Genomic DNA, 13,287 nt, shown 5'->3' with positions numbered 1-13,287 from the left:
CTGGTTATTGTTTCCACATGCTGGTTCTTCAATAATGGAGGTCTCTGGTTATTTTTTAGGGAAGAATCATGATTTGTAATTCTGGTTGAAGGCTGTGAGAGCTATGGGAGGGGAGGTTGAACAATCATTCAGCATGGAGTTTCAGGTTATTCATCCATTTCTTGATTTTTAACGTCGATCTATTCTTTCTAATTCCAGTTACAATGTTCCAATCATTTTTTGCTTTCTTTAGTTTGAGTTGTGTGATTGGTTTTGTGTGACTTTTTCTTGTCTTGTGTTTAGAGGAGCAGTGGCTGCCACCAGCTCAGTAGGCCCCTTTCACATTTTAAAAAATAAATTAATTTAAATAATTTCGTAATGAATTTTTTAATTTTTTTATTTTATTTATCAATAAGATTATGTAACCACAGATATATTATTATATTTTATTTGCTTAGGTGTACACCTTTATCTCTCATCTATCATCATTTCATAATTTTACTTTTTTTTTTCTTGGATTTTATCATATTTCTTTTAAACTTTCTCACATTTTGTCGGTTTGATACATTTCTAACAAAATATCATGTCATAAAAGTTTGTAAAAAATAACCGAGGTTCGTTTTGTAAAAGATAGTGATTAAAAAATAAAGTTATTATTTTGAAAATATGTGTAAAAGAAACTTGGGTGGTGAAGAATACAACGATGATAGCTGATGGTAAAAATGTTTAATTAAATCAAGATCATTTGAGGAGTTTTATTGATTATTCCTTTAAAGTGTTAAAAATTACTTTATGTTTTATTTATATTCAAATAAAAGTAATATTCAAGTATTTAGAAATTAAATTTCACAACGAACATATGAATCATGATTTCTGGTAAAGACAGTAGTGATGAGATGGGACATTCAAGATTAATTAATTTTATTAGGATTTATTTTGTTTTATTCACAACTTATCCGATATAATTAAAATATGAATAACTTTTAACTTTGTTTATTTGATTTCTAATATTTAAAAATTTCAAAAGAAAATAAATTAAAAAGTAATAACAGTGTATTAATTTTGAAACAAAATTATGTTTTTGCAGGTATTTATTTTTAAATTAGTGAGTGATGACGACTTCTTTTTTTCTAGATTGAAGGTACTATAAATACTGGTGAAAGAAAGTAAGGACATAGTAGAAGTATTAATGTACATTAAAAATTTGAACTAACGATTATAAATCTTTTGTAATTGTTGACATTGTCAATTCTTTTTTTTCAAAATAGATTTTTATATTCAAATTGAAATGATTAGTTAACAATTTTTTATAACTTTGAAAATAGATTATATGGCATTATTTTATTGATTTATTTGAATTTATTTTCAGAAATAGAGCAATCACGAATCACGAGGCACTACATAGACGTTGCAAAAATGTTATTAAAAAAATTTGTTAAAAAGTATTGAATGAATGACCACCAGGAATTGAGATGTTGAGATAACTTGACTGTTAAATTGTAGTTAAAATTTATAGAATTAATAAGGTAAATGTAATTCAAAACATAAAATAAGTTCAAGGTCAAACACAACCCTACTCATCATGGTCAGTGATATAGTGAATGAAGACAATAATTTGCTAGAACAATGATCTTCTTCAGTTATCATTGCTTAGTCAAACATATAATGATCTTGATCTGAATTGCTTCTTTTGAATTTAGTTGAATAAAGAAGATTGAGTGGAGTTGGACAATGCAATGTTATTCCTTTTTTATGTTCCCTTTCTTTTACTATACTCATTTGTTCACAACTTTCTAATTTGCATGGATTTTGTTTAGTATTGATACTTTTTATGATTTGTGTCATTCGGAACACAGTCAATTCTCTGATTTATCATACCACACACAAAATGTTCACCTTCCATTTGACTATTCCTTGCAAAAAAGGATAAAAGTGTGAAAAGGGAATCCTATTTTTTGTGTGTTGACTGGATAGAATATTGTTAATATTAATTCTGCTGATATCTGCTGCTTTGATTCTTGCCAAAAATGCAGGTAGATTCTATACATTCTGGTTCAATCTCGTTTGGGAGATTTGAAAATGAACCTTTATCATGGGAAAGAAGGTCCTCTTTCTCTCGTAATAGGTACCTGGAGGAGGTTGAGAAATGTTCAAAACCTGGTTCAGTTATTCAGAAGAAAGCATATTTTGAAGCACATTTCAAGAAGAAAGGGATTTTTGGTATTATTCCATCCACAATTCACGATGGATTATCATATAGAGCAGCCGGTGAAAGTGATGGCTCTGAGGGAATTGGTAAACAAGAGGATTTTGAGTCTAATAATGACCACTACGTCCCATTTGACGAAATGTCCCAGAAGGAATTTGAGTTAGAAGAAGGTGACAATTATGTTGAAATGGATCCAAGATCCCAAGAAGATGTCATCCCAATTGAAGAAAACCATTATATTCAATTTCGTGGAATTCCTGATGGTTCAAATTATCATGGAGAATGTGATGTGAACGAATATGAAGAAGAAGAGACCATCGAAGAATATCCAATGCTTTCATTTTCAAGTCTCGAGATGGAATCTGTCATAAATAATTCTAATCATTTCGAAGATGCCAGTGAGAACAATAGTACTTTGAATGAAGCTCATCGATCTGAAAATGAAACAAGTAACATACTCTTAGCTAATGACGAGGCGGTTATGGAAGTGGAAAAGGATGATGATGTTACTGTAAATACTGGTGAATCATCAATAAGCACTGTGAATCCACCAGCACAGTGTGTTGAGGAAACAATTATGAATGATCTTGCAAAACCTTCTCCTGAGGTATGCATTTCCATGAGTTAAGTTCCTGTTTTTTGCCCATGCAAAGATCCAACATATAGAATGGCTTATAATGAAAGCACTATCAATGCAATGAATCAAGATTACGCATATTTATGACATGTGTATTTGTGCTTTAATTTTATATTTCTTTGAACCAAAGCTGATGGTTTCCCCGTACAGTTATTACATTGTTTATATTTTTCAATTATATTATTGTCTTGCTGGGTTGGCATAAGTGTGTTTAATTTATCCATAGGAAACAAAGCTCAAGACTCAACAGAATTCTGAAATGAACAATGTTGGAGTTCAGGGAAGCACGGTTACTTCAGCTAAGGATCCTGCTAGGCATCCGAGTAGAGAGAGTCAAAGGAGAACAAATATAGAAAAGAATTTACCAAAACTTACAACTCCAACTAGCAAAACTTCCAAAGAAGTAAGGACTTAATAACAATGTACTGAGGGATGAAAGAAGGATATTGTCTCTAAATTTTGCTTATACTTTTCAAATGATTACTCTTCTATATAAGTGGCTTGCTTGTGAATTGTTAAATACCGCTAATTTTAGGGCCTCTATTTGCAGGTTTCCAAAAGAGAAGAGAAACAAATTCGTGAAAGCAAAAGGTAATTTTTGTTTCTTAGTTTTAACTGTTATATTTTCACATTCACAGACTCAAATGTGTTTTGAATTTTTAATAATGAAAATGTATCAAAACTACGAAAGGGTGAAGAATCCCAACCTTCTGCTTTAAATTCCAAAGGAATTCAAGAAGCAAGGAGGTTTTATAAACCTATGTGAGATTAATCATTCGTTTTCTCTCATTTTGACTTGAGACAAGCAAAATCGTGTTTTGCAGGTTGAACCAAGCTTTTGATTCTATGAAGTCCAATGTTAAGCCTAAGGCTGCAACTTTTAACTTTAAATGTAGTGAGCGAGCAGAAAGGAGGAAAGAGGCAAGTAAAATGCTATTTTTTTTGGAATCATTTCTGTTTATGTTAACAAATGATATAGAATGCATGACATTTTATTTGCTGTCCTGATCCTGTCAACTCAGTTCTACATGAAGTTGGAAGAAAAATTGCATGCAAAGGAAGCAGAGATTACTCAGATGCAAGCAATATCACAGGTAATTTAGCCAATAATAGCTTCTACTTATATGAGATGGCAAGAATATCAGAATATCAAGCGACAAGCATTGTATGAATAAATGAGTCGATATTTTTACATCAATGGAACTTGGAACCATTTTTGAGAAATTGTTACATGAAGTTTAGTCATATGTGATATGTGTGGAATCTGTTGGATTCTAATTGAAGGGACTAATATGATTGTTACCAGTGAATTTTCTAATTGAAGTGTCCATTCAATTTACATCAATGGAACTTGGAATCATTATTTCATTCTTTTCCTAAATTTTATCAAATATTTCTTCAAGCATAGCCAAATGCAGAAAAGTGAAATAATATTGTGTGAAATGACATTTGTCTGAGAAATCTGGAAATCGCAGTCTTCAAGTATTGGATAAGAGTTGTGGCAAACAACAAAGAATGAGGAAACAAAACGTGTAGAAGGATTTTGCTATATCTTTTATCTAGTATCTGTAGTGTAGCTGGCTCCAGTTATTTGTATTTCTTGTGAAGCTTGAAGAAACTTACTACATTCAGGTGTTATTTTTGTAGGAAAAGACAGAAACTGACATTAAAAAACTCCGAAAGAGCCTCAACTTTAAAGCAACACCAATGCCTTCATTCTATCGGACAACTCTCTCTTCACAACCACATGGCAATAAGGTACATGTTTTTGGAGTTTTCGGTCTACTTTTGTTCGTGAATTAGTGTTTGCATACAATTTACTATTCGTTGCAAATTAGTTGTTCTGTTGTCTCAATCCAATATGCAACTTCATGGGACCTTCTTGGTCGTCACATATCTACTACCCTAGTTTTTGTTTAGAATTTCTTAATAGAAATGAAATCAAAGTGCTTTTTTCTTTCTCTGTTCGACTTCAACCATTTAATGTTTGCGAATTCTTCCTTTTCAAGTCTCACAACCAGGTTGTGTCAAATAACACCAGAAGTAAGAAAGAACAGAATAAACCAAAATGTTCAACGAGTGGATCAGATGCAACAGTTCCTCCGAAATCAAAGGTGGGAAACAATCTGGATACTGGTGAATCGATAACAGTAAGAGAACCACATGATATCTCGATCAAAGAGTGTGCCAAAAGTAAAGTATCTGAATCTAGTTTGATTTCTCCTGCTGCATCAACCAACCATAGACACGTTCCTAATTCTATGACAAGTAATCATGCTTCTGGAAAGAAAGAAGGAGCAAAGGTTTCTTCACAAAAACAGAAGGTATCAAATAGTTGTAAAGGAGCAAAACAACAAAACAACGAAAGAAATAAAAATGGTGAAACCACAAAACACAGAAATGATATAATGAGAAAAGGTGTGAAGAATGTTGGCTTCAGAAACATTTCCAGAAGTGGTAATCTTATTGTACATGTTTCCTATTAAAAAGTTTACCACTTACACTTTATAACTTGAGACATTTCAGGCTCCAGCATAAAACGAAAGCCGAATGATTACCACTTCATACGAATCAATTAAGGCATATTGCACATTGAGTTAGTAACATTTCTTGTGTTTTATTCATGGTATATTTGAGACAAGTTATAGAACAATATGGTCCATGTTACTACTTCTCTAAGTTTGGTAGAAGTAATGTATAAAATAAACATGGAAAGTTACCCAATAACTAGTAGTGGGCATGTTTTTACTGGATTTGGATCTTGTGGTCTTCTCTCCATGTTGAAGAGTGTTCATTTGTTAATTAGAATATAAATGGAATTACATTTATGGAAATTCTAATTTGTAATTAACTTATTTTTTTAGTTTATCATGATCTGCTGCTAGACTATAATACGTTTATCTTCCTTTAATACCATATTTGTATATGTAGTATCATTACAAAGTTCAGTCGACATAAATTTTATTCTATATTTGTTCGTATATTTTTCCTTTTATAATTCTTTTAATTTTTTTTTTAATTTTATCAACTTGTTTTTGTTAACCTTTTCAAAATTAATGAAGGTTGTGATTGTTATGAAATTTATTTATATGTAACGGTGTAATATTATATATATATATATATATATATATATATATATATATATATATATATATTATATTCTTTATAAATAATTTCTTTTAAATTTTTAAAAAATATTTTTTAACTTTCTCAAAATTAATTAATGTTTTGGTTGTAATGAAATTTTATGCATAATTCCGTAATATTTTATATAATTATTTTACTTTTATTCAAATATTATTTGGTATCTTGATTTAAAATTTATACAATTATAGCTTTTTTTTATAAATATTTGATATTGAATATGTTCTTTCATATTAAATATTGATAATATCGTGTGTTCTTTTTGTTATTTTTTGAAAAAAATAATTAATTGATATTGTAATCATAAGAAAATAAGTATAAGCAAAATGGGAATGAAAGAAAAATTTTATACTTGATAAATATAAAGATGATATGAATTTTTTATTTGAGATACAATTTGGATATTGAAACATGTCCTCGTCCTGTTGTAGTGTCATAGTCGCAAGTATCTCAAAAGATACTTGTAACAAGTAATGATGGGAAATAGTTACATTATATAAGAACAGTCGAGAACAGTGGATTCAGAAGCAACTTGACACATGACTTAGTTACATTTGCATTTACGATCATATTTCAAATATTGAGGAAGTTGACTCTATGGAAATAAAAATGTATAATATTGTATACACACTTCAAGGATTATGACTAGTAATGTAAATTCCAATTTTCATCTCGTTTAACTACTTTATGATGTATCACATTTTTAATATTATAAAACAGTTGATTCGAGTAAAACATATAAATTGTCGTTATAGTTATTCTCAAAATAACATATAATAGTAAGATCTATATATACACCTTTCTACACTACAAGAAGATATATTACATTGAGTCAAAAGTGTAATATAGACTGTACAAATAGAAAGGAAGCGAAGAAACGACTTACTCTAAGCTTCAGCTCTTCCACTCGTTAGCACCTGCTCACCAAAGATTCTCCCTAAGCTCACACATTTAAGGTGATCATTGCAAAAGAGAAAACAAGCACACACAGGAAAACATACAACACAAAAGCAAAAGCAAGGGTAAGCTGGTATAAATAACAAATATCATAAAATAACTAAGATTTTAACATAGATTATGAAAACCAAACTAAGTATACAAACATTCTAGAAACATAAAATACGCATAGGCTTGACTCATCCGGATATAGTATGAATGTCAAGTTATAGTGGTTTCTGCACCTGTAGTAGTAATATTGTTGGCTTAATCCAAGCTATCATACAAGGTTAGTCTATTTCAATTGTCTTTGACAAAAACAAGGCCCCTAGACAAGGACCTCCTTCTATTCTCACCACATGACCCATCACTCTCTAATTGAGCATGAATGATCATTAAAATGTAGGATGAACCCCAAACTTAACTCCGATTATTCATACTTACAACACTACCGGGCACCGCCATGTAACATCTCCACGAGGATCATGGAATTACGTCCCTCAATACCATTCACTTAATCCACAACATACTCATCATCAATGATCATATAAACATCACATACTCAAAGTATTTTAAGGATAAAAATTCATTTATAATAATCTAGAAATAATAAATGATGTAATCAATAGACGAGAACTTTTGAATATACTCAAGGTAAGGTATGTAATGAATATTTTGAGCTCATAAAGTCTAACACATTTGTAAAGATTTATAAGGATATATATATTTGAGCTCAACTTATCTCTAAACATGAACCGACAATTCACATACCTAAATTTGAATGTTAACTTAATTCTACACAAATTAGATTATTAAGTTGTATAATATTGGATGACAATATTACATTAACTTATAAATTTACTTTATTATATTAAATCAACTTGTCTCTTTGCTTTATTACATTAAATTAACTTCATTTATATTTTATTTCACAAAACTTGTCAAACTCTTTTTTATTGTCAAAGTGACCTTAATGAACTCTAAATCAGATCGATTGTCGAATAATTGACGAAATGGAGAAAACAAATACTGAAATAAGAAGACTTTGTGCCATTGTTCACCAATAATTTGCAACCATGGAATGTCAAAATAGTTACTAATAGCCATAACCAATGAAATTGTTGTACTTATTAAGGACAATGAACATTCAAGATGACAACTTATTCAAATGGTGCTTCAAATTTCTGTCTTCACACTCATCCCATACACAACGTTTAGTAAAAATGTCGACATAATATTGTTTGAATATGTTGTTTACATACCTAAACAAAGGAAATTCATCATGAATTATGATGATATAGTTGAAACTTATTATGTGTGTAAATTTTTTATGTCATATAATATTGTAATTTCACTTCATTATTTACTTGATCATGAATATTGAATTTCACGACAAAAACAAAAAAAAATATATCACTTATTAGTAAATTATATTCTTAAAACATTAAATTTTATTCATAATAATTTAACTTTACTTAAGCACAAATTTATTTTATTTTCAAAATTAATATTGATTTTTTTTCTCTTATAATAATTTTTAAAAATAAATATGTTATTAATAAGTATCATTTTTCTTTTATATTACTTCACTAATGACATTTTAGTAATATTTATTTCTCATTTATTAAAACATTTTTAGTAATATTTATTTCTCATTTATATTACGTCCCTCAATACCATTCACTTAATCCACAACATACTCATCATCAATGATCATATAAACATCACATACTCAAAGTATTTTAAGGATAAAAATTCATTTATAATAATCTAGAAATAATAAATGATGTAATCAATAGACGAGAACTTTTGAATATACTCAAGGTAAGGTATGTAATGAATATTTTGAGCTCATAAAGTCTAACACATTTGTAAAGATTTATAAGGATATATATATTTGAGCTCAACTTATCTCTAAACATGAACCGACAATTCACATACCTAAATTTGAATGTTAACTTAATTCTACACAAATTAGATTATTAAGTTGTATAATATTGGATGACAATATTACATTAACTTATAAATTTACTTTATTATATTAAATCAACTTGTCTCTTTGCTTTATTACATTAAATTAACTTCATTTATATTTTATTTCACAAAACTTGTCAAACTCTTTTTTATTGTCAAAGTGACCTTAATGAACTCTAAATCAGATCGATTGTCGAATAATTGACGAAATGGAGAAAACAAATACTGAAATAAGAAGACTTTGTGCCATTGTTCACCAATAATTTGCAACCATGGAATGTCAAAATAGTTACTAATAGCCATAACCAATGAAATTGTTGTACTTATTAAGGACAATGAACATTCAAGATGACAACTTATTCAAATGGTGCTTCAAATTTCTGTCTTCACACTCATCCCATACACAACGTTTAGTAAAAATGTCGACATAATATTGTTTGAATATGTTGTTTACATACCTAAACAAAGGAAATTCATCATGAATTATGATGATATAGTTGAAACTTATTATGTGTGTAAATTTTTTATGTCATATAATATTGTAATTTCACTTCATTATTTACTTGATCATGAATATTGAATTTCACGACAAAAACAAAAAAAAATATATCACTTATTAGTAAATTATATTCTTAAAACATTAAATTTTATTCATAATAATTTAACTTTACTTAAGCACAAATTTATTTTATTTTCAAAATTAATATTGATTTTTTTTCTCTTATAATAATTTTTAAAAATAAATATGTTATTAATAAGTATCATTTTTCTTTTATATTACTTCACTAATGACATTTTAGTAATATTTATTTCTCATTTATTAAAACATTTTTAGTAATATTTATTTCTCATTTATATTACGTCCCTCAATACCATTCACTTAATCCACAACATACTCATCATCAATGATCATATAAACATCACATACTCAAAGTATTTTAAGGATAAAAATTCATTTATAATAATCTAGAAATAATAAATGATGTAATCAATAGACGAGAACTTTTGAATATACTCAAGGTAAGGTATGTAATGAATATTTTGAGCTCATAAAGTCTAACACATTTGTAAAGATTTATAAGGATATATATATTTGAGCTCAACTTATCTCTAAACATGAACCGACAATTCACATACCTAAATTTGAATGTTAACTTAATTCTACACAAATTAGATTATTAAGTTGTATAATATTGGATGACAATATTACATTAACTTATAAATTTACTTTATTATATTAAATCAACTTGTCTCTTTGCTTTATTACATTAAATTAACTTCATTTATATTTTATTTCACAAAACTTGTCAAACTCTTTTTTATTGTCAAAGTGACCTTAATGAACTCTAAATCAGATCGATTGTCGAATAATTGACGAAATGGAGAAAACAAATACTGAAATAAGAAGACTTTGTGCCATTGTTCACCAATAATTTGCAACCATGGAATGTCAAAATAGTTACTAATAGCCATAACCAATGAAATTGTTGTACTTATTAAGGACAATGAACATTCAAGATGACAACTTATTCAAATGGTGCTTCAAATTTCTGTCTTCACACTCATCCCATACACAACGTTTAGTAAAAATGTCGACATAATATTGTTTGAATATGTTGTTTACATACCTAAACAAAGGAAATTCATCATGAATTATGATGATATAGTTGAAACTTATTATGTGTGTAAATTTTTTATGTCATATAATATTGTAATTTCACTTCATTATTTACTTGATCATGAATATTGAATTTCACGACAAAAACAAAAAAAAATATATCACTTATTAGTAAATTATATTCTTAAAACATTAAATTTTATTCATAATAATTTAACTTTACTTAAGCACAAATTTATTTTATTTTCAAAATTAATATTGATTTTTTTTCTCTTATAATAATTTTTAAAAATAAATATGTTATTAATAAGTATCATTTTTCTTTTATATTACTTCACTAATGACATTTTAGTAATATTTATTTCTCATTTATTAAAACATTTTTAGTAATATTTATTTCTCATTTATATTACGTCCCTCAATACCATTCACTTAATCCACAACATACTCATCATCAATGATCATATAAACATCACATACTCAAAGTATTTTAAGGATAAAAATTCATTTATAATAATCTAGAAATAATAAATGATGTAATCAATAGACGAGAACTTTTGAATATACTCAAGGTAAGGTATGTAATGAATATTTTGAGCTCATAAAGTCTAACACATTTGTAAAGATTTATAAGGATATATATATTTGAGCTCAACTTATCTCTAAACATGAACCGACAATTCACATACCTAAATTTGAATGTTAACTTAATTCTACACAAATTAGATTATTAAGTTGTATAATATTGGATGACAATATTACATTAACTTATAAATTTACTTTATTATATTAAATCAACTTGTCTCTTTGCTTTATTACATTAAATTAACTTCATTTATATTTTATTTCACAAAACTTGTCAAACTCTTTTTTATTGTCAAAGTGACCTTAATGAACTCTAAATCAGATCGATTGTCGAATAATTGACGAAATGGAGAAAACAAATACTGAAATAAGAAGACTTTGTGCCATTGTTCACCAATAATTTGCAACCATGGAATGTCAAAATAGTTACTAATAGCCATAACCAATGAAATTGTTGTACTTATTAAGGACAATGAACATTCAAGATGACAACTTATTCAAATGGTGCTTCAAATTTCTGTCTTCACACTCATCCCATACACAACGTTTAGTAAAAATGTCGACATAATATTGTTTGAATATGTTGTTTACATACCTAAACAAAGGAAATTCATCATGAATTATGATGATATAGTTGAAACTTATTATGTGTGTAAATTTTTTATGTCATATAATATTGTAATTTCACTTCATTATTTACTTGATCATGAATATTGAATTTCACGACAAAAACAAAAAAAAATATATCACTTATTAGTAAATTATATTCTTAAAACATTAAATTTTATTCATAATAATTTAACTTTACTTAAGCACAAATTTATTTTATTTTCAAAATTAATATTGATTTTTTTTCTCTTATAATAATTTTTAAAAATAAATATGTTATTAATAAGTATCATTTTTCTTTTATATTACTTCACTAATGACATTTTAGTAATATTTATTTCTCATTTATTAAAACATTTTTAGTAATATTTATTTCTCATTTATATTACGTCCCTCAATACCATTCACTTAATCCACAACATACTCATCATCAATGATCATATAAACATCACATACTCAAAGTATTTTAAGGATAAAAATTCATTTATAATAATCTAGAAATAATAAATGATGTAATCAATAGACGAGAACTTTTGAATATACTCAAGGTAAGGTATGTAATGAATATTTTGAGCTCATAAAGTCTAACACATTTGTAAAGATTTATAAGGATATATATATTTGAGCTCAACTTATCTCTAAACATGAACCGACAATTCACATACCTAAATTTGAATGTTAACTTAATTCTACACAAATTAGATTATTAAGTTGTATAATATTGGATGACAATATTACATTAACTTATAAATTTACTTTATTATATTAAATCAACTTGTCTCTTTGCTTTATTACATTAAATTAACTTCATTTATATTTTATTTCACAAAACTTGTCAAACTCTTTTTTATTGTCAAAGTGACCTTAATGAACTCTAAATCAGATCGATTGTCGAATAATTGACGAAATGGAGAAAACAAATACTGAAATAAGAAGACTTTGTGCCATTGTTCACCAATAATTTGCAACCATGGAATGTCAAAATAGTTACTAATAGCCATAACCAATGAAATTGTTGTACTTATTAAGGACAATGAACATTCAAGATGACAACTTATTCAAATGGTGCTTCAAATTTCTGTCTTCACACTCATCCCATACACAACGTTTAGTAAAAATGTCGACATAATATTGTTTGAATATGTTGTTTACATACCTAAACAAAGGAAATTCATCATGAATTATGATGATATAGTTGAAACTTATTATGTGTGTAAATTTTTTATGTCATATAATATTGTAATTTCACTTCATTATTTACTTGATCATGAATATTGAATTTCACGACAAAAACAAAAAAAAATATATCACTTATTAGTAAATTATATTCTTAAAACATTAAATTTTATTCATAATAATTTAACTTTACTTAAGCACAAATTTATTTTATTTTCAAAATTAATATTGATTTTTTTTCTCTTATAATAATTTTTAAAAATAAATATGTTATTAATAAGTATCATTTTTCTTTTATATTACTTCACTAATGACATTTTAGTAATATTTATTTCTCATTTATTAAAACATCATTTTTATTTATCACATAAATCAAATCTTACATAATTTTTACTTTTAAATTCATCTTCAAATAAAAAA

At 27.1% G+C, this 13,287-nt stretch overlaps 1 protein-coding gene across 1 annotated transcript; it reads left to right on the top strand.

Annotated features, from left to right (window-relative positions):
• Window positions 1-5,691, top strand: LOC148194909 (protein WVD2-like 7). Its single transcript, XM_088094106.1, has 8 exons — window positions 1-145; window positions 2,013-2,795; window positions 3,052-3,228; window positions 3,376-3,416; window positions 3,650-3,746; window positions 3,848-3,919; window positions 4,473-4,583; window positions 4,835-5,691. The coding sequence occupies exons 1-8, from the start codon at window positions 104-106 to the stop codon at window positions 5,309-5,311; spliced, it is 1,800 nt and encodes a 599-aa protein (XP_087950232.1). The 5' UTR covers window positions 1-103; the 3' UTR covers window positions 5,312-5,691.
• Window positions 5,692-13,287: the final 7,596 nt, after the last annotated feature.

Source organism: Vigna umbellata, chromosome 7 (genome assembly GCF_029865625.1).
Source record: "Vigna umbellata cultivar VRB3 chromosome 7, Vumbellata_1.0, whole genome shotgun sequence".
Classification (NCBI taxonomy): Eukaryota; Viridiplantae; Streptophyta; class Magnoliopsida; order Fabales; family Fabaceae; genus Vigna; species Vigna umbellata.
This window is presented reverse-complemented; position numbering and strand designations above follow the sequence as displayed.

Coding starts and splice junctions, on each gene's coding strand:
- LOC148194909 (XM_088094106.1), top strand. CDS start 104: ATGGGAGGGGAGGTTGAACAATCATTCAGCATGGAGTTTCAG. Junction 2,796..3,051: donor TTGCAAAACCTTCTCCTGAG/GTATGCATTTCC, acceptor ATTTATCCATAG/GAAACAAAGCTCAAGACTCA. Junction 4,584..4,834: donor CACAACCACATGGCAATAAG/GTACATGTTTTT, acceptor TTCCTTTTCAAG/TCTCACAACCAGGTTGTGTC.